General features: G+C 48.5%; 1 protein-coding gene across 1 annotated transcript; it reads left to right on the top strand.

Annotated features, from left to right (window-relative positions):
- LOC129405773 (apolipoprotein L2-like) lies at window positions 1-10,650 on the top strand. The gene is made up of 4 exons (XM_055143156.1): window positions 1-312; window positions 5,748-5,830; window positions 7,106-7,232; window positions 9,015-10,650. The coding sequence occupies exons 2-4, from the start codon at window positions 5,821-5,823 to the stop codon at window positions 9,826-9,828; spliced, it is 951 nt and encodes a 316-aa protein (XP_054999131.1). The 5' UTR covers window positions 1-312; window positions 5,748-5,820; the 3' UTR covers window positions 9,829-10,650.
- The last annotated feature ends 11,316 nt before the right edge of the window (window positions 10,651-21,966 follow it).

Raw genomic sequence — 21,966 nt, 5'->3', positions numbered from 1 at the left:
GGAGTTTTCCATGGTCTCTCCCTGCTGTTCCTGCCCCAAGTCCCAGTTTAGCTGAGAGACTCTGAGAAGCCCGTGGTCTGGGGCAGGGCGCAGTGCGGGGAGGAGCAGGGGGTGCTTTTTCATCAACAGTCTGTGGGGGGTTTCTGTGTGCTCAGATTACAGCGCTTTCCACTTGTGGTTTCCTTCTCCAGGACCAGCTCTAAAAGGGGCCGTGAACAGGGGCTGGGGCAGATAGAGCAACACGGCCGGGACACACAGCTGAGAGCTGCTTTGCAAGAGGACAGGGTCCCACGCTGAGAGGCAGATTCCTCGGTAAGCTGGGGAGGGACCCCTCTCCCCCACTTCCCCCCCTGCATAGCTTCTCACTGTCATCTGCTCTCCAGTGCTCTGTGGCCAGTGGGTGAAGTGGCTCATGCCCAGAGAGGTAGGTCCTCCCAGTGGCTTGTGAGTAAAGCTGCAGATCGCCTGCTAGTTACCTAGCGGGTGACTTGGGTGAAATGGGGAGCTGGGGATGGAGTCTTGAGAATAGAGTGATTCTTTTTGTTTGTTTGTTTGTTTGCTTCAAATATTTTTTATTTATTTATTTTTATTAGTGAATCACCGTGAGGTTCAGTTACAAACTTATGAACTTTCATAATTGCATTTTGTTTACATCCCTCCACCAGTGCCCATTCTCCTCCACCAATATTCCCAGTATCCCTCCCACCACCCCCACCCCCACCCCCACCACCCCACCCTGCCTCTGCGGCAGGGCATTCCCTTTTGTTCTCTCTCCTGTTGGGTGTTGTAGTTTGCAATAGAGGTATTGAGTGGCCATCATGTTCGGTCTATAGTCTACTTTCGGCACGCAGCTTTCAATCCGAGCGGGTCCTCCCGACATCCTCTACTAGGTGTTCCCTTCTCTGTCTCTGCTGCCTTTTCCCCCAGCATGTGAGGCCAGTTTCCAAGCTGTGGGGCAGACCTCCTGGTCCTTATCTCTACTCCTCTTGGGTGTTAGTATCCCAGAGAATAGAGTGATTCTATCTCTCTATCCTGACCATCTCAGTCACTCTTGGATGTCCCTGGGCGGGTAAGGACTGGCAAACTGTGATGGACACCTGTGTGGCACTGACAAAGTGTCCCACCAGTTCCACCAGTCCCACTTGGCAGCTGCCAAAATGCATGCGAGTCCCCTTGTTCACCTGATCTGCACGGTGTGGGAATTGGGGAGTGGGGAGAATCATGATCTGAGTTCCTGGGGAGATGGGAACTCAGGCTGGAGCGTGGAACTGCTCTTTACAGAAAAGTGAAAGTCAGCCTTCACCCCTGCCCTAGTTTTCTGGGAATGCTTTGCCTTCCCGTGCAGAAAATAATTTAAAGAAAGAGACAATGTCGGACCCTCTGCGCCTAAAGACTTTGACTCCAGAGATCTAACACATTCGGGCATCCAGCGCTGCATCTAATAGCAATGCACTGGGACTGCGAACTGGGCTACAACTCTGTGCTGCCAGGGGGTGGATTTTTTTCCTCCCCACCTTGTCTTCCTGCACGGAAAATGGCGGGTTGGCGGCACCCACGTGGCAGGCGCCATCTTCTATGACTCCAAACCCAGAGGTATTCGGTTTTTACTTTTGGGGCTCCCAGGAACTCATGGGAAGGGGGCGTAACCGGCACGCCCTCGGCCCAGATAAATCCGGAGCCGCTGAGCGTGAAGTGGACCCTCTGCGCCTAAAGACTTTCATTCCAGAGAATTCTTACAGCAATGCACTGGGACTGTGAGCTGGGCTATGTAATTTCTGGCAGAATTTTCCCTGGACTTTATACAGAAATCCAAAACCTTTTTGGATTAACATTTATAATTAACTTTATAATTTATAATTAACTTAACATTTATAATTGTCAGCAATGTGAAACGGTTCCTTTTGAACAGGTCTGACTTGGGGGGGAAACTCCAAATAATAACAGTAAGTTTTTGTTGAAATATTGAAGGTTATTAATGTAGCAGCCACCTCTCTGGACTTTGAACTAAGCAAAAGCCCCACGCTGGCCGACGCGGCGTGGCGTACACCATACTATGAGGCACGGGAAGGGGGATGAGGGGAAAAAAAAAAAAGGGAAAAGGAAAAAGGAAAAAAAAAGAGAGAGAGTTATGTACTTGTAGTAGTGGGGCTACATATCTCTTCATTTCCAGCAATGGAAAACTAATTATCAAATTCTTCCTTGGTAGTAGGTCTGTCTCTCTTGGGTGGAAACTCCAACAACTATAGTGAGTTTTGTGTTGAATTATGGAATGTAATCAAGGTAAAGAAAAAATGAAGTGAAAATCATTAGTTATACAGAAGGGGGTAGGGGGTGGGGGCGGGGGGTATACTGGGGTTTTTGGTGGTGGAATATGGGCATTGGTGAAGGGATGGGTGTTTGAATATTGTATAACTGAGACATAAACCTGAGAACTTTGTAACTTTCCACATGGTGATTTAATAAAATGTTTTAAAAAAATTTAAAAAAAAGAGACAATGTGAGAGGGAAAAAAAGACAGTTTTTTTTTTTTTTTAAAGATTTACTCAGAGTGGGGGCCAGAGAGATAGCACAGCGGGGAGGGCATTTGCCTTGCATGCAGCCAACCTGGGTTCGATCCCCGGCATCCCATATGGTCCCCTGAGCACCACCAGGAGTTATTCCTGAGTAAAGAACCAGGAGTAACCCCTGAGCATCGCTGAGTGTGACCCAAAAAGCAAAAAAAAAAAAAAAGTTTTTTTAAAAAAAGATTTACTCAGAGGAACAGAAAAGTAGTAGAGTGGGAAGATGCTGGTCTTGCATGAGGTTGACCCACGTTCGATCTCTGGCACCCCATGTGTTCCCTTAGCACACTTGGAGTGATCTGAGTGTAGAGTGAGCACTGAGCCCTGAGCACTACAGGGCGTGGCCCCCAAACAAAAGCAGGGGGAGAGAGGGGTACGCATGCAAGAGAACATAGAAGGGAATGAAGCCCAGAGTACAGATCTCTGGCTGAGACGCGGGGCAACCTCCAGACTGGAGAATACACCCCCACATACCTTCACGAAGTTGGTTTTATGGCAGGACTTTTCCCAAATGGGCCCCACCTGGGGTTTGAATGTAGCCTGGAGGCATTGTCACAGGTAAAAGTTCTTCAGCTGCCCTTGGTCCTTTTAATGGCTTTTAGATTCTCTTCAAACTTCTTTTCTCTGACGGTGCCTTCATTTCTCCATTTCTGAAGAGCTCAGCATGAAGTTCGTCTTCTAGATGTTGGGCTACTGGAGGTTCATTTCCAGAATGCCTGCCCTAACTACCTGCCACTTGCTCTAAGAGCAGGACAGTGGTGACTGTTTGTGGACATGAACCCCGGGGGGGGGTGAGGGAAAGGGCCCAGGAGGCAGAGGCAGAGACTGGATTTGAACCCAGGTCTGTGTGACCGATGCCCCTCCCCTGTGCCATAAAGAGAGAGAGTCAGGACTAAGATGGGATCAGCAGGACACCCCCACACCCCGAGTTCCTGAGTCTGAGCCTAGTGACCCCAGAAGGCAGGTGGATGTTGGGGGGCTCCTCCCTTTGGGAATTTGGACACAGCAGACGAGGAAGAGGAGAGTAGGGGGAGTCTGAACCTCTCCCCGATGTGATCTGGCTCCTGGGACCCCCGGGCCCTGCTGCCCAGGCTGAGGGGACAAAGGATTTCTGTTGAGGCTCAGGGACTAAGTTGTCTCTGAGACCCCAGTCTCAGAGTGTGGGCGCCTGCCCAGGTCTGGGGGGACATGACTCCCTTTGAGTGTGGTCATGCATCACAGCAGACAGCATTCAGAACAGAGGAGGGTCAGGCCGTGCATGAGGCTGACCAGCTGTGAACGCCCTGACACCGGCGTCAGCAGAGCCCAGGAGGCCGGGAGACTCAGGTACTGGGGCAGGGAGCCGAGAGGGGACAGGCTGGAACCACAGGGGGCCTGGCTCTGAGCTTGCTCCTGGCTGGCCCTGGCCCTGGCCCAGGAGGTGCCCAGAGGGGTAAGGGGCTCTAGGATGGGCACACGAAGGGGTGGAAGGAGCTGAGGGTATTGTGTCTCCCTGCTGGGAGGGAGGATCACGCAGGCCCACCCTTGAGACCCATTCCCCGATGAACCCAGCTGTCCCCTTCTGAGATTTCTGACCTCGGGCCCATTGTGTAACATCTATGTGCCAGGGATAGAACTTGGTCAGCCATGTGTAAGGCAAACGCTTTGTCTGGTGTATTATTGCTCCAGCCCTAGCCCCCATGTTCTTTATCGACTCATCTATCACTGAGTGCCAGGTTATTTCTGTAGCTTGGTTTGAAAAGTGCTGCAAGCAATGGAAAACAAATTATCAAATGCTTCCTTTCCAGCAGGTCCGACTCTGGCGGGCAGGGTGGGGGAACTCCAAACAATAATAGTGATTTTTTTTTGTTTGTATGTAATCAAAGTAAAGAGAAAGTAAAGTGAAATGTATCAGCTACACAGGCGGGGTGGGGGGCTGGGGGCAGGGTGTGTGTGTGGGGAAGGTTTACCGCAGTTCTTGGTGGTGGAATATGTGCACTGGTGAAGGGATGGGAGTTCGAGCATTGTTTAACTGAGACTTAAGCCTGAAAGCTTTGTAACTTTCCACATGGTGATTTAATTTTAAAAAAATAGTGCTGCAAGAGACATAGGTAAACATCTATATTTTTGATCCACGCTATGGGTTTGAGATAATACCTAGGAGTAAAACTGGTGACTTGATGGTGGATGGAAAACTATACAATTCCTGTAGAGGTTGGGCCAACTTTCAACCCCTTACACACTGTGAGATTTCCTTATCTTTCACATCCCATCAGAACTTACTACCTCTGATCTTGTGGAAAGAGGTTCAGTCCCACCTGTGTGAGGTGATATCTCATTATCATTTTAATTCTATTTCCCTGATAGTGGTCTCATGGACCATTTAGCCTGGGTTTTCCTCAGTGCATGACCTGGTCATCCTATTCCTTGAGAGAATTTAGATTAGTTATCTCAAATGAGAACCCAGGCTTATGCAGGGAGATTGTCCTTCATGCGATCATTAAAGAATGAGAAACAGTGCTCGTTCCAATGGTCATGGGAGGACCACAGGAAGCTCTGGCTTCCTTGTGGTGCTGGACACCCAGAATGAGATTCCAGGGCCCTCAGGGATAGAAGTCTCAGAAGTTGCTGTACCAAGAAATTTCTCCAAAGAGACTGGGGAATAAGTGCAGACGTCATTTGACATGAAAGGAGCTAGTTGCAGTGACTTGGTTTAAGTCCTCTGGCCCTACTGTGAAAACATGGGTGAACCTAAGATGAGGTGAAGCCCTAAACTTTGTGGTGATGGTGCCTCCTTTTAACATGGGAACCATAGTGCAAGGTCTGGAAGAAAGAGCTGTAGCTATTAAGGAAACACAGACGGAGCCTGGAACTTTCTAGATATTCATCAGAGTTGCTGCCATCAGTCAGCATGAAACAAGACCAACTCATCTCCCAAGATCCCATCAGCTTGCTCCCATCTCTCCTTCTGTGCTTGGTCCCATCGTTTCTCAAACTCTCACTTGTCTGTCTGTCTGTCTGTCTTCTCCTTGTGTCTCCAACGGCCTCGGGAGTGACTGCAAGGAGTTGGGGAATGTCTTGGCAGGGCAGAGAAACGCATTATGTCAAGAGCATTTTTGCATCCATCACTTTCCATTGGGGAAGCCCACACCTGGCCCCTTGTTGCCCCCTGATTGCCCAGCTGCTCTCACTGTCTCTCCTCCTCAGGGTGAAGCTTCAGCTCTGCCCACCTAAAGGAAGACCACCGAGTGAGGGTGACACAGTGAGATCTGCAGGCGCCATGAATGCAGGTAGGAAGGCAACTTCCTGTCCAGGACCAGTTCCTGCCGTGGGCACTCAGGGGCATACCTCCAGGCTAAGATAACCCCTAGAGGCATCAGGAAATAGAAGGCGGGCTTATGAGAAAACTCTGAGAAAAACAAAAGGGGTGCTCATAAAAAACTCTGGGAAGTTGGAACAACAGCTTAGTAAACCCTCGTCACTGTCATCCCATTGCTCATGGATTTGCTCGAGCAGGCGCCAGCAACATCTCCATTGGGAACCCTCAAACAAGGACTTAATGTGTCCATGGTGGGATAACAGCAATTTTCACTAATTTTATTCCAAAGAAATATATTTTTGATCATTTCCTTGGCAAGTTATTGGTGACAAGCAATAGAAACTAAATCACTGCGGTCCTGCTCTGGGGACAGGCTTGAGGGGTGGTGGGGAAAATGGGGACAATGGTGGAGGCATGGTGACGGTGGTGGTGGGATTGGTGTTGGGATATTAAACGCCTGTAACAAATCATCATGAATAACTTTGTAAGCGACGGTGTTTAAATAAAGTATGTGCGTACACGGAGATGATGGGTAGCCCATCCCTGACTCCATGTAAGCCTGGAGATTTCAGTCACAAAATCTGCATACCTGAGGTTTTCAACAGATTAGTTTTTGGATGAGGCTTGCCGCAGCAGTGGGGTCTGACTCAGAGCATGGCAGCAATTGTGGAGCGTGAAGGCTTTTGGCTGCTGGGGTTCTGTTTGGGTGGGCACTGGGCTCACCCGCCACCCCTCTGAGGGCCTCTGGAAGACCCAGTCTTGCTCAGGGTCTGAAAAAAAATCTCGGCAACTTCCATATTGCCTCTTATTTATTTATTTATTCATTTATTCATTTAATTATTTATTGTTTTTTTGGTTATGCCCAGCGGTGCTCAGGGGTTATTCCTGGCTCTGCGCTCAGGAATTACTCCTGGCGGTGCTCAGGGGACCCTATGGGATGCTGGGGATTGAACCCAGGTCGGCCATATGCAAGGCAAACGCCCTCCCTGATGTACTATCGCTCCGGCCCCTTGCCTCTTATTCCTGACTAAGATCTCAGTCTGATCCGTCAGTTCCAAATATCGGAGCTGGTCGTGTTGGTGAGAAAGGAGTCAGCATGTGGATTGTGGTGGAACATGCGTTTTGTTCCATGACACCAGGTGTCTCTGACAGCAGCACAGGAAGATTCACGTGGAGCATCTTGAACTCAGTGCCAGGGAAGCTGCACCCCAGCCTTCTCACCTTGTCTTTGGTTCTTTCCGTCTAGAGAGCAGCAACTTTGTAGAGGATGCCATCTACTATATCCTCAATGCACTGGACAAGGAGGACCTGAAGAGCCTGCTGAGTAAAGATGAAGAGTGGGAGAAATTTGTCACTGACACTGAGTTGTCCAGGTAACCTCCAGCAGCCCCCAGAGTGGCATTCATTTTGTCAACTGGGCAGGTTTCCCCCTCTCCGGCTCACTTCCTCCAGGCAAGTGCCCTGTGATTGGATGGAGGATGTCTCTTCTCTATTATCCAGGAAGAATGAGTCCTCTATGTCATTTGTTGGGAGTGACTGGGATTAAGAGATATGGAAATCATGAAAGGGTTAGGTCCGTGAGCTTGTGCAAGGGATTTACCTACACTCTACCTCAGTGCCTTCCACTCAATGTGTGAGGAAAGTAAAGTGACACATAGAAAGCTCTTAGAGGGGCTGGAGCGATAGCACAGCGGGTAGGGCATTTGCCTTGCACGCGGCCAACCCGGGTTCGATTCCCAGCATCCCATATGGTCCCCTGAGCACCGCCAGGAGTGATTCCTGAGTGCAGACCCAGGAGTAACCCCTGTGCATCGCCAGGTGTGACCCCCCTAAAAAAAGAAAGTTCTTAGAGTGATGAACTAAGTAATGCTCAAGTAATGTTAACATTGAAAATCTTCTAGGAATATACAGGAGCTGCTGATGGCTTCTTGAGACAGTAAATCAAGCCAGCATAAATGAAACCATTATCTGTTCTTAGGGACCTACCTTTGTGAATTCTGATTGCCAAAGTTAGCCGAGCAGCAGGAAGGAGAAGCACAATCCCCTAGACAGAATTTAATTTTGATCCCCATTACAAATTTTGGATGGGTGGGGGGGGTCTCCAAACTGCCCTTTGGTTGATTACTTAGAATGATTCAGACTTAGTGAAAAGGGATATACTCACAGTTAGAGTGTATGTCACATAAGAGATGTAGGATGAAATCTAGAAAAAATTTGGAGTCTGGATGGGGGAGTTCAGACATGACCCTTTCGTGGCCTCATGAAGCATCACTCTCTAGTATTCAATGTGGGACAAAAATCCATGGAGGATTGCAAGCTGGAAAGCATCCCCACCGCCATCTCAGTAATGAGAAAGCCATCATCCCAAGGCAGGAAGATGCTAACTAGCAGCATCGAGGCATACTGGCGAAGTCAAGGTCTAAACCAGAGTGGACACTGGAGGCCTGATTCTGGTTGCCCAACTGCATAGCTAATTCTACCCACACTGTGTGTGAATTACTGCATTTGGCTCATTAAACACTGTGTGCCCTTCCGGCTGCCCCATCCCTTCAGCCTCTCCCAGAGTTCAGACTGCCCTGAGATTCGTGATGTCTCAAGCACCACGGTCCCTCTGTCCAGTGCCCAAAGGCTCTGGCAAAGGCAAACACTAAGATCAGTCTGAACATTGTAGGGACTCAGAATTAACTTCCCCCAACCTTCGGGCAAGGGCCTGATCTAACTGTAGGTAAACGTGTTCTTTTTATGTACTAAATACTCTGAAGCCAGTTTCTTTTCCCAACCTCCAGAGTCTCTGTTCTATATAAAAAAATATATATATACCCAGAGTCTCTGCTCTCCCACACCTGCTCCGTCGAGCATGGTGTTGATTTGTCCTTGAGCAAGATGACTCTTTAACTAAACACCTATTCACCTACTACTTAAGAACATCTTACCTAAAGTTTCCTTCTTCCTTCTCTGATTTGGATGTTTTACATAGTACATCGGCAATATCAAGTATGTATTTCATGTTGATAGAAAAAAAAATCTTTCCCCGTGAACAATAGTTTCCACTTGGATTTCTGGTAAAATCTCTGATTTAGGCTTGGGCGGACCTTATCCTGCCCATTTCCCAGAGAGTTGAGCTACGTGTCATTTCCCTGCTTTCTTTCTTACAGGGAGGAAGCACAGGCGATGCGTGAAGGTCTGAAGAATCAGAAAACAGCCACAGGCGTGGAATTCAAAGAGATGCCCCAGTATGGGCTGGAGTACAGGGAGAGGTTTTTGAAAACTTACCCTGAGGTTAAAGAGGAAGTTGAGAAGCTCATAGCTCAGTTCCATGCACTTACAGACAGTGCCATGCAGGTCCACAGGGATACCATCATCCCCGACCTGATAATCCACATTAGTGGCCTCACAAACAGAATCCTGTGTATTGTACAGACAGGTCTAGATCCCTTAATGACAGGGGTTAGCTTGGCACTGACAACAACGAGGCTGGGCTTGGGGGTTGCAGCAGTTGGCAAGACTGGAATCACTACTGAAGTGAAATTTGGTGAAATGTCATCAATAGGAAGTGAGGCCAAGCACCTGGGATCCTCTGGGCTCAAGGTAGACGAGTTGTTTCTGGGAGTTGTCAACAACAGTCCCAACAGAATAGCCACTGCTGTCAGCAGCAGGAATCGTGTTGCGAGGCACATTCGTGTTGTGAGGAGTACTCAATGTCGTCCATTAGCCGAGGAGAATGCAACGGAAAGCAACAACGTGCTAGGGAACATGTTTGGAAGCATTTTAAGGGGAATGAGTGAGGGAGACCGGTTCTGCTTTGGGGCCAACACAGACTTCTCCCTCCTGGTGGAGATCCACAGCCTTACACAAGAGTTACTGATCTTGCTGAACAACCCAAAGTCAGCAGAGATACTGAAGCAGCGGGTCCCGGTGCTGGAGTCGATATTAGAGGAGCTCAAGCAGGTGTATGAGAGGCTGCAGTAGGGCCTGACGCCCCAGAGCAGGGCCAGGAGTGGGGCTGAGGTGGGAAGAGACATTGCTAAAAAGAAAACGAAGGTGGGATCGAGGTTGTGGAAATCAGGGTGAAGGAATTGACATTTCAGTCGCTGAGCCCAGCAAGAGAAAGAATTTGCCGGAGGCTTTGTTCAAAGCCAAGGCAGAAATACGGGGTCTGGATTAGGGATGGGAAGGAGATGAAATCTTTAAATCTTAAAAAGACCAGGGTGGGGCATGAAGAAATAGATCAAGCAATGAAAATGGCAGCATAGTAAAGAGGTTAAAAAAAATGAGTGACAACTGCAGGGGTAGGTATGAGAAAACAGGAGCAGCAAGGTTGACTCTTCCCCGATTTTATGCCCAGCTAGAAGGATTTCACGTCCTCCTGGTGTCTCAGCTCTGCCTTTGTATCAACTCACTCTTCGCTTTTTTATTTTTGTTTTTTTTTTAAGCACAGTTAGAAAATTTGATAATAACCGATTCACTCGTCACACATTTCAGGGGTCCTCGCTAGGAAATTTTTCTTTTGTTCACTATTCACTGCTTCTAGTCTAAGTAGGATTTGATGTTCTTTTTGACGCTGGCGGGGCAGCAGAGCTCCGTCCTCCTTTCGTTGGAAAATCAGTAATGCTCATTGGACTCTGGGCATGAAAGAGGCCAGGAAAGTCCAGTAAAATCCCAAAGGCGAGTGGGAACAGTGATTGGTTTGAAAATAAGGTAGAAGGAGCTACAAAACTGCACAAGTCAAGAAATGTGATATATTAAGATCCTGGGGTTTGCGGTGTAGGGCCTCCAACTTTCAGAACCTCAATTTCCTCATCACTGGCTGGGGGGTGGGGGATGGGAGTGGGTATTGCTGGACAAGTTGATTTCTGAATTCTATCTGGTTCCCCACATCTTCTGTTCTGCGGACTGCTTCAATAAAGATGCTGATAGGTGGAGTCTTGGCTGCGTGAATGATGGGCTGCTAATACTTTTTAGGGACACACTCCAGCTGATTTCGAGCAAAAGGGCTCATTGCAAGTGTGAGAGAGTCATTCATAAATAGAGGGACAGGAAGAGGGGGAGGGAAGGAAGGAGAGAGAGGAGGGAAGGGATGGAGGGAGGGGCAAGGAGGAGGGAAGGAGAGAGAGGGAGGGAGGGAGGAAGAGAAGGAAGGGAGGGAGGGGGAGGGAGGAAGCGAGGAAGGGAGGGAGAGAAATCAGATAACAAATTCTCACCAAGCTACACCCAAGCTTCACCTTGACCATGCAAGGTCTTCAGGTGTGTCTTTCTGTGTTTATCCTCGTGGCCATGGCCCTGCTCCTACGCCACACGGGGCTGAAGAGACTCTTAACATTCAGACCTTGTCAGGTGCTGGTTCCAACTTTCAAAGGCTTCCCACTGCTCTAGCACTGCACTGTCTCTGAGGCTGATGTCATCTGGGGTCCCCGGAAGGTACCGGTGGAGGCAAGGCTCCATCAGAGGGCTGAGGTGGGGAGTGGTCCCCAGGGCCTGGAGTGGGGAAATTGTGGAGGGGAGGAGAGTGCTGATCCCAACACACGGCTGTAATTCCACCAGATGGTAACGGAGTTGCCAAAACGTTCTTAGAATGTTCTAGTTCCTCTTGCCTGATAGAGACAAGAGACAAGCAAGTGGCCAGTTTTCTCTGGTCTCCCCTTGACTTGTAATGAACTGAGTGTTAATCCTTTGTTTTACTGGGTGTGCCAATAAATTTGGTATTTATTATGTAAATCGAATCGAATATGCCATGGGTAGCTTGCCAGGCTCTGCTGTGCGGGTGCGATATTCTCGATACTCTCGGTAGCTTGCCAGGCTCTCTCAGAGGGGTAGAGAAATCAAACACGGGTCAGCCGAGTGAAAGGCAAATGCCCTACCACTGCGCTATCTCTCAACAGTAACAATAAGTCTCAAAATGAGAGACATTTCTGGTGCCCGCTCGAACAAATCGATGAGCAATGGGATGACAGTCGTCGTGATTGTGTAAATGCCAAACAGGTCCCATGACTCAAAACTCAGGGTGGGACCCAGAGACGAGGACATGAGAATTCCCAGATCCAGAAACCGCTCTGAGTTATGTGAACTCCTGGACAATGTGGGCTCCGAGGCATGTCAAGGTGAACACAGGCAGCTGGCTGGAGCAAGTGCGGGTCTTCTGAGGCTGTGTCCATCCTGGCCACCTTTCCTGATGGTTGGCGTCATGCCGTTTCCCTCCTTATCGCCACTTGAGTTTTAGATCCTCTTAGATGAAGGTTTCAGCTCATTTGGCAGAGTCTGAAGAGGCCCGACACAGGAGCTGAGGGGCAATGTTCACACTGGCTGGTCCTCCAGTGGATGCTGCCCATCAGATGCTGAAGGTCTGTTCCCAGGGGCTGGGGATTAGAACAGGGTTTGGGGCACCGGAGTCCCGAGCATCACTAGCTGTAACCCTCGAGGTCCTGAACACTGCCTGGGTGACCCAAGAGGCTTTGAGCACTGCTGGGGGTGACCCAGCACCCAGCAATTAGGCTTGACTTCATTGGGCTGATGGTACAGACGCCCCACACTTCCAGAAAGGGCAGGTAAAGGGTCCGAGTCTAGCAGCTCACATGGACTGTCCCCCACCTAGGGAGACCTGGAGCCTAATGGTCCTCAGACCCTGACTGCTGATGTCCTTGGTCGAGCTCAGCAGTGTCAGCCAGGGAGGGCTGAGCACTTTCCTTCAAACATCCAAACTAAAACCAATCAAATGAAAACGGCTTGGGGTTCGTTCTGCATCCTTACCCAGGATTCTGTGACAGCTGGTCTCAGCACAGGGACTTTTTTGCTTTTTTAATTGAATCACCGTGCAATACAGTTACAAAACTTTCATGTTTGAGTGTCAGTCATACAATGATCAAACATCCATCCCTCCACCAGTGCATATTCTCTACCACCAATGCTCCCAGTATTACGCACCACCATTTCCAACCCTCCCCCTGCCTCTATGGCAGACAATTTTCCCCATACTCTCTCTCTTCTTTGAGGTCTTATGGTTTGCAATAGAGATACTGAGAGGCCATCACATTTGGTCCTTTATCTACTTTCAGCACACATCTCCCGTCCAGAGCGATCCCTCCAACCATCCTTGACTTAGTGATCCCTTCTCTATTCCATCTGCCTTCTCCCCTCAGCTCATGAGGCAGGCTCTCAATCATGGGGCAATCTTACTGGCCCTTGTGTCTACTATCCTTGGGTGTCCGTCTCATGTTATGTCATTTTGTATTCCACAAATGAGTGCAGTCATTCTGTCTGTCCCTCTCATTCTGACTCATTTCACTTAGCAGGATACTCTCCATGACCGTCCACTTATAAGCAAATATTATGATTTCATCTTTCATAACAGCAAGGACATTTAGTCCAACCCGTCACCATGGTCATATTGGTTTCCAGCAAAAATCACGTGACTAAAGAGACTATTTGTCACTATGCTGCAGTAACCGCAGCGACCAGGTCTCTTGGTGTGTTCGGAGCGACAGACGTTCCCAGCTGATCGACCGAGATTGGGTTGCAGACAGCTTGGCAGACGATAACAATCACAACAACCTTGATTTAAGATTAAACAGAGTTAATATAGGAAATGAAGAACCGCTAGAGTGGGGAGACATGAATAGAATGGGGAGCAATGCAATACAGGACAAAGGAGACGTTTAGCACAAGCATGGGGGAATTGTGAGTATCCCTGGGGAGTCGAGGCAAATGGGTGAAAGTCAGTTCACATAACCTCCTAGCGAGGAAGGAAAATAGACCTACAGCCAAGCCGAACTGCTTGTAATAGAGGGGCGGCAATTTACAAATTATGAGGAAACTACACCCCTTTTGATACTGCCCTTTGCCATCCCTGGAGTGTGACTCCAAACTGTGTTAGTCTCCCCTCCAGGAGAATCCCCCAGATGTTTTAATTAACAGTGTGGCATTGTCCAGATGGCTCGGAAGCAGTGCCAGCGGGCGATCCAACAAGAGACGAACCAAAGGGAAGAGAGGTTATAGAAACCATGACCAATAAATCACTTGCTTCGAGGACAGGCAGTCACAAGTGTTCAATGTCAAAGGTCAAGGAAAGACTTGAGCCCTGGCTCTCTCAGAGGTGCTGGCTGGGGCCTTTTCCTTCCCTCATCTCAGATCCCATCAGATCTGTCCCATTACAGGACGATGATAAGAGATAACTCGAGCTCCTGCCGCTGCCGAGATGTGATCCCGGGGGCCGCACGCGTGTGTGGCCCCTCCGCAGCTGCACGAGCATGAATCTAGACCCAGCTGAAACAATTTCGACATGGGCAGCTACTTGCAGAATGTCTCCAGCCTGAGAACTAAGCCTCGACCCCATGCCCACCCAGGAGGGGAAAGGTATTTCTCTCTCTCGCCTCTCCCTTTCCGGGGATGAAGGGCGTGGGGACCGCCATATTATGACGACCACAGATGGGGTTTATAAGCTTGCATTGATCCAATATCCGGAAGAAATCTCCCTGGACTTAGTTGTTAAAGTACAGAAATCCAAAACCTCATTTCTCTTCACAACAGCTCTGACTCTAGTGGGGTGCTCCTAACAATAATGGTGAGGTTTGTGTTGAAATATTGAATGTAACCAAAGTAAATGGAAAGTAAAGTGAAAATTATCAGTTACAAGGCGGGGTGGGGGGGATGCGGGGGTGGGCAGGATGGGAGGTGTACTGTGTTTTTTTTTTTTTGGTGGTGGGATATGGGCACTGGTGAAGGGATGGTTGTTTCAGCATTGTATGAATAAGACTTAAGCCTGAAAGCATTGTAATTTTCCATATGGTGATTCAATAAAATAAAATTCTTATTAAAAAAAAGAGATAACTCAAGTGTGAGATCCTTTATTTTTTAATTAATTAATTATTATTTTTTTCTTTTTTGAGTCACACCCAGTGTTGCTCAGGGGTTACTCCTGGCTCTGCACTTAGGAATTTCTCCTGGTGATGCTCAGGGGACCATATGGGATGCTGGGGATTGAACCTGGGTCGGCCATGTGCAAGGCAAACACCCTCCCTTTTTTAAAAAAATATTTGATCACATTTAATATTTGAACACCAATTCCACCACCATTGCACCTTCCCACCACCATATTTTGGATGTTTGCATTCTGAACCCCAGCCTCTGCCCCAAAGCAGAACCAAAATAACTTATTTTGTATTGTTTGCTATGAATAAACCGCTGAAAATGATCCAAAAAGTTTCCTTAGAGGAAAGTGCATGAAGATTGTTGTATTTCACCCAGGGGCCATTAAGCCCTTCTATCAGAGATCACTAACATGTCGTTAAAGGTTGAGGCTTGTGTGCTTATATGTATATATGTCTGTAGCACTGTAGCACTGTCATCCTGTTGTTCATCGACTTGCTTGAACGGGCACCAGTAACATCTCCACTGTGAGACTTGTTGTTACATTTTTTTGGCGTATCAAATATGCCACGGGTAGCTTGCCAGGCTCTGCCATGAGGGTGGGATACTCTTGGTAGCTTGCCGGGCTCTCCAAGAGGGACGGAGGAATCGAACCTGGGTCGGCCGCGTGCAAGGCAAATGCCCTACCCACTGTGCTATCGCTCCAGTCCTATGCTAATTATTTCACTAATATCTGGGAGGGTCGAAGGACTCTCAAAAACATTACACTGACTTAAAATAGCAGGAGTGACAAGCTATGTCTGAGGTAAGTAGTTACCAAAAGAACATTTTTCCAGGATCAGGGAAAATTCTGGAAACAACTATGGAACCAGGATCTGATGAAAAGATTCTACTTTGATGAAATCTTGTATTTTTACAATTAAAGCATTTACAGGGTACAAAGATGTTTTCTGTCTTCATGGAATTTTGAACACAACTTAAAGGAAAAGAATGCGATTAGGAAATTCATTAAGAAAACTTATTTTGGTTAGTTACAGCTAGTACTGAATAAACATAAGAGCGTGGCTAAAGACCATGGAAGGTCTTTAGCCAAAGAACTAGAGCAGGAAAAGCAAATCTTATCTATTTTATTTTATTTTATTTATTTTTAAGTAAGCTTTATACATTTTAATGAGTGCTGAGGAAAATAAATAGGATGATGAGGAAGTTAATAAAAAAGTCACTGTAGTGAATAAAGGTCACTTCAGTTACAGTAATGACGTCACAAGAGCCAAGTCTTGATGGATTGATAAAAAGCCTTAAGGAAAAAAAAATATGCCAGGGAAGAGTATTTCAGACAGAAAAAGAGCAAGAGCAAAACCATGACTTAGACGAGAAGAAGCAAGCATCTAGAGCAGTATGAAGGATCAAAGAAGGAGTGATTACTAGACGAGGTCAAGAAGGCCTAGAACTTAGGGTGTTATTCTGCATGTACTAAAAAAATCATTGATGGCTTTCAAGAGAAAGAAAATAATTTGATGTATTTTTTTTGCAAGTAGGATCACTTTGAAAGGTACACGGAAAATGTATTGGAAAGAAGCGAAAATGGAAGCTGAGATCAGTTTGACGTTGACAACTTGTACCAGGGACACTAATTTATCCCAAGGAGAGGTGGAATCTCTGGCCCTCTTGTAAGGCCTGGGCAGACTTGTGACTATTTCCACCCATAGAATAGCTGTAGAAATGACCCTGGGGTGCTATTGTAAAGAGTCCCGAGGGCCCCCAATTTTCCATCAAAAGATGTTGGCTCAATGCAGGGGCACAAGAGAGCAATGCTGCTTGAGCCTGATAGTGCCCGGAATTACCCGGCAACTCAGTGGTGCTGGAGTCTCCTGGGCTGCACTCGGTAATGCTTAGGGGACCTATGTGGTATGGGATTTAAGTTTGGGCACACACTAGGCGTGCATTTTATTTTATTATTTATTTATTTATTTATTTGCTTTTTTTGGGTCACACCTGGCTCTGCACAGGGGTTACTCCTGGCTCTGCACTCAGGAATTATCCGGGGCGGTGCTCAGGGGACATATAGGATGCTGGGAATCGAACCCGGGTCGGCCGCGTGCAAGGCAAACGCCCTACCCACTGTGCTATCGCTCCAGCCCCTAGGCGTGCATTTTAACTGCTGCTCTACCTTCCTGCCCAAAGCAACTAATTCATCAACAAGGTTAACCAGATTTTTTTTTTTTTTGGTTTTGGTTTTTGGGTCACACCCAGCGATGCACAGGGGTTACTCCTTGCTCTTCACTCAGGAATTACCCCTGGCGGTGCTCAGGGGACCATATGGGATGCTGGGATTAGAACCCGGGTCGGCCGCATGCAAGGCAAACGCCCTCCCCGCTGTGCTATGGCTCCAGCCCCTGGTTAACCAGATTTTTAAGCACTGTTTGAACACTGTTTTTTTTTTTCTTTTTCTTTTATTTTATTTTGTTAGTGAATCACAGTGAGACAAAGTTACAGACTTACAGGTTTTCATGCTTATGTTTTAGTCATACAATGATCGAGTGCCCATCCCTCCACCAGTGTCCATTTTCCACCGCCAATGGTTCCAGTATCCCTCCCACCACCCCACCCTGTCCCCTTCACCCCACCCTGCCTCTGTGGCAGGCCATTCCCATTTGCTCACTCTCTTATTGGGTGTTGTGGTTTGCTACAGAGGTATTAAGTAGGCATCTTGTTGAACACTGTTTTTTTTTTTTTGCTTTTTGGGTCACACCCAGCAATGCACAGGGGTTACTCCTGGATCATGCACTCAGGACCACCCCTGGCGGTGCTCAGGGGACCATATGGGATGCTGGGATTTGTACCCGGATCGGCCGCATGCAAGGCAAACGCCCTACCCACTGTGCTATCACTCCAGCCCCTGAACACTGTTTTTAAGTGAAAAGAGAGACCAATGAATAGAGTAGGTTGGACCATGGAAAAGTAAGGTCTCAACCTTATTCGACATAAAGGTCAACAATAATCATAAGCCAGGCACTGACTTGCAGGCTCCAGGGACATAAAAGACAAGAAGACAGACAGACATGTACGTACCTGTGAAGCAGGAACTGTAGGAGTCTTCTACTAGACTGGATGGTAGAAGAAAGGAGGGAAGGAAGAATTCAGAGTGAGAAAGTGATAAAAAAAAAAGGTGACACGGGAGAAATATATTTCCCTCTACGATTGATTGCCTTCTACTTTAAACCCCATCAAACGTGGTGTGCTACTCTTAGGATATCACTGGTGTGAGGTATGAGATGTCCAGATATAGGTTCACTCATGGGTGAGGCTCGGCCTGAGTGTGTGGAGAGCAGCCGGGAGCATGGCGGGGGCTGAGTTCTGGAAGTTTTCAGCTGCCCGGGCTGGCTCCTTGGGGCAGGGAGGGAAACTCACCTGTCCTCCCCCCCCCCTGGGTTGCCCTGAATGAAACAGCCTGGCACAGGGCCGAATGGCATGTCCATGGCATGTCCAGTGTTGAGGTGCTTATGTCAGAATATGCCTTCTTGGGCCCACGAGATAGTCCAGGGGTTCACAGTATCACTGTATCACTGTCATCCCATTGCTCATCGATTTGCTCGAGTGGGCACCAGTAACGTCTCCATTGTGAGACTAGTTGTTACTGATTTTTGGCATATTGAATATGCCATGGGTAGCTTGCCAGGCTCTGCTGAGCAGGCGAGATACTCTCGGTAGCTTGCTGGGAAATCTGAGAGGGGAGGAGGAATTGAACCCAGGTCAGCTGCATGCAAGGCAAACACCCTACCCGCTGTGCTATCACTCCAGCCCAGTCCAAGGGTTAAGCCAGACTAATACCAACAGAATGAAAAAGGTTTGGGGTTCATTCTGTATCCTCACATGAGCACTCTGTGACAGCTGGTGAAAGAGCTGGGACATTTCCATTAGTTCAACCTGTTACCACGGTCTTATTGGTTTCCAGCGAAAACCTTGCACATGGCAATGCAATCCCCAGCCCTGCCTAGGGTCCCTCCAGCACCACCATCAGGGACCCAGAATGCAGAGCCAGAAAGAGAAGCACCCATGGACGTGTGTAGGATAACATAGCCTCAGGTAGTTTAGGTTTATTGGGTTACTCCCATTATGGTGCTCCCATTCCTCTTTGTTTATTTGTAGTTTTTTTCTTAGTGTTCTGTTGACTTGCAAATATTGTTTTTCTCTTCTCCTTGAGTCCTTTGCATAGTTTATTCAGAGCATGTCCTTTTTGTATGGACACAGGAAGACTTGGCAAATGTTATCTTTTGTAACCTGGGAGTCATTTGACTCTACAAGATATTTTCCTCCTGGGAATCTGTTCTCTCGACCTAAGCCTCAGCTGCCCTTACTTCCTAGCACCCCCAAAAGCAGGGTCCCGATGAGGGACGAGACGGACCCAAGGCAAGCGGTGAGTTGTATGCTACCCTGGCATCGAGATGGGCCTGGCCAAAGTGCCTAATGCTTAACTATAAGTTAAGAGCTTGGTCATGGACAAATGTTCTCATGATCCAAACAGTGATAACTAGATTTGGACCCTGCTAGGGTGAGGAATGATTAATCTGGCCTGAGTGCTGTGGTCTGAGCCTGTGGCAAGATGTTGCCAGGAGAGCTGCCTTGCAAGCCTCAATGTGTCTCTTGCTATGTCCATATAGAAATAACTAGTATTAAGATGTTAGTAAGTGTTTGGACTAAGGAAAAGAAAAAAAAAAGCCTTAAGAGTCAGGAAGGGCTTTGGAATGCCCTGCCCTCAGGAAGGGCTTTCTTATGTTGATTTTGCTACTTGGCTGGGTGTAGCCTAGAGGGCAAGGTGGGAGAGACAAGTAGGGGGAGAGATGAGAGAAGCGAGAATCGAGAGGCTGCAGCAGATGGAGAGAGAGGCCGGAACCGGGAGTGCGGGAGATGAGAAAGATGGAAGATCGAATAAACGGTAACTAATCAGCAACCAGCTTGGTCCTCGTTCTTCCTTTGCCTGTCCTTGGCTAACGGCCGTCCCGATCCAGCCCACACACAGCGGTTCCAGAGCACCGAACGCGGGTGGTGAGACAGAGCTGCCCGGAGAGCCTGCGAGTGCACACGCCCCTCGGCGTGCCTTAGTTTTTTACAGACGTGGGCCACCAAAGAAAATCAAGAGCAATGCTTTTCTGTCCCCCCGAAAGCCTGGCAGGATCTGTCCCTCGGACACTCGCATATGAAACAACCTTCTGTCAGGGCCAGGCTTGGGGAATCTCCCAGCAGGCCCCAAGCGGGACTCACATCCCAGATCCTTCCTGGGGGCATTGTATCCATCAAAGGAGCAGAGATGCTGAGAGCTGACGGAGATGAGGCGGGAGTGGAGGGGCGTTCCAGGTCAGTGCCCACCAAGCCGCCTGTGTCCAGGGAGGAACCGCGGCATCCAGACTCATTTCTGTGTCCATGACCCTCTGACTTGGCATGGCAGTGACCTTGGGTCCTCAGTAGAGGGAGACAAAGATGTGCTTTTGGGTAGAGATAAGCGAGGTTAGATGTCAGCCGATGTGCTGCTCTGCCTGGACCCTGCACCAGGGAGAGAGAGAGAGAGAGAGAGAGAGAGAGAGAGAGAGAGAGAGAGAGAGAGAGAGAGAGAGAGAGAGAGAGAGAGAGAGAGAGAGAGAGAGAGAGAGAGAGAGAGAGAGACAGAGGAGAGAGACAGACAGAAAAACAGACAGAGACAGAGACAGAGAGGGAGACAGACAGACAGAAAGATAGAGACAGAGACAGAGAGGGAGAGAGACAGAAAGATAGACAGAGACAGAGAGAGATGGGGAGAGAGAGAGAGAGATGGGGAGAGAGAGAGAGAGAGAGAAGATCAAGAGAGCGACTCAGGGGCCAGAATGATAGTACAGTACAGCAGGTATGACATTTACCTTGCATGTGGCCAACTCAGGTTCAATCCTTGGCATCCCATAGGGTCCTCCGAGCAATGCCAGGAGTGATTTCTGAGTCCAGAGCCAGGAGTAATCCTTGTGCATCACTGGGTGTGACTGAAAAAGCAAAAAAAAAAAGTGGGGAACCGTGGATACAGTGGGGGGCTGAGCACTCAGTCCCCCTCTCCCATGGAGCAGGGAACCATGGACTCTGCAGGAAAAATGTTGGAGGGCTTCTCGGAGGAGTTGATACCAGATGTGGGATGAGCACGATTTCTCCAAGGGGGAGAAGCAGATTTCTCTGCAACAGAACCGGGTCCAGCACATTCTTGAAGCTACTTGGTCATGCAGTGACACCACCCAGGTTCAGAAAGTCTCTGGAATGTTATTTATTCATTCATTCTTTTATTTATTTAGAGTCTCTGGAATGTCATTCATTTATTTATTTAGAGTTTCAGGAATGGGGGCTGTAGCGATTGTACAGCGGGTAGGGCATTTGCCTTGAACGCAGCCGACCCAGGTTCAATTGCCAGCATCCCATATGGTCCCCCGAGCACTTCCAGGAGCAATTCCTGAGCACAGAGCCAGGAGTAACCTCTAAGCATTGCTGGGTGTGACCCAAAAAGCAAAAACAAAAACAAAAAAAAGAGTTTCAGGAATGTTACTTATTTACTTAGAGTCTCTGGAATATTCCGGGGACTGAGTCAAGTGCTGAGATGGATGCAGAGCGGGGTGGAGAGAGGTGGGGGTCGGGCTAGGGGAGTGATGCAGAGATGTCCACAGTCTCTCCCTGCTATTCCTCTCGCCTGAACCCCCTGCCTTCCCCCCTCTGTGGTCAGACTGAGCTGAGAGGGGCTGGAGAGAATATGGTCTGGGGGGCTCTTGTCAGGGGCTCTGCACAGAGCGTAGGAAGTGCCCTGCTGTGGTCTGTAAGCAGCTGACTACACGTGTGTATGTGTTTGTGTTTGTGTGTGTGTGTGTGTTTCGCTTTTGCTTTCAATTTCGGCAGGATCTGCCTGGTGGGTGTCCGTGTCTGTGTTCAGCCACAAGGCTTGGACCCGGGGCTGCTCTGACGAGATCTGGACCCCATCCCAGTGGAGATGGAGGACCCCTGGAGAAGCTGCCGAGGAGAGCAAGAACCCCTGATCTTCTCACCCTCCTCCTCACCACCTGCTGACCTCCCAGCGGCTCACCCACACACGAAGCAGCGCCCAGCCGGGTTTCCGCCCAGCTGTCTTCCCCAGAAATAGAAACAGAGGGTGAGGGGGTGGTGGTGGTGGGGCTGCTCAGATAGATTAAATTTCTACCCCAAATCAACGGAATCCTCAGATATGCTGAAGTGACCCCAGAAGGCAGG

Source organism: Sorex araneus, chromosome 6 (assembly GCF_027595985.1).
Source record: "Sorex araneus isolate mSorAra2 chromosome 6, mSorAra2.pri, whole genome shotgun sequence".
NCBI lineage: Eukaryota > Metazoa > Chordata > Mammalia > Eulipotyphla > Soricidae > Sorex > Sorex araneus.
Note: the sequence above shows the minus strand (reverse complement) of the source record. Positions and strands in the feature narration are given on the sequence as shown.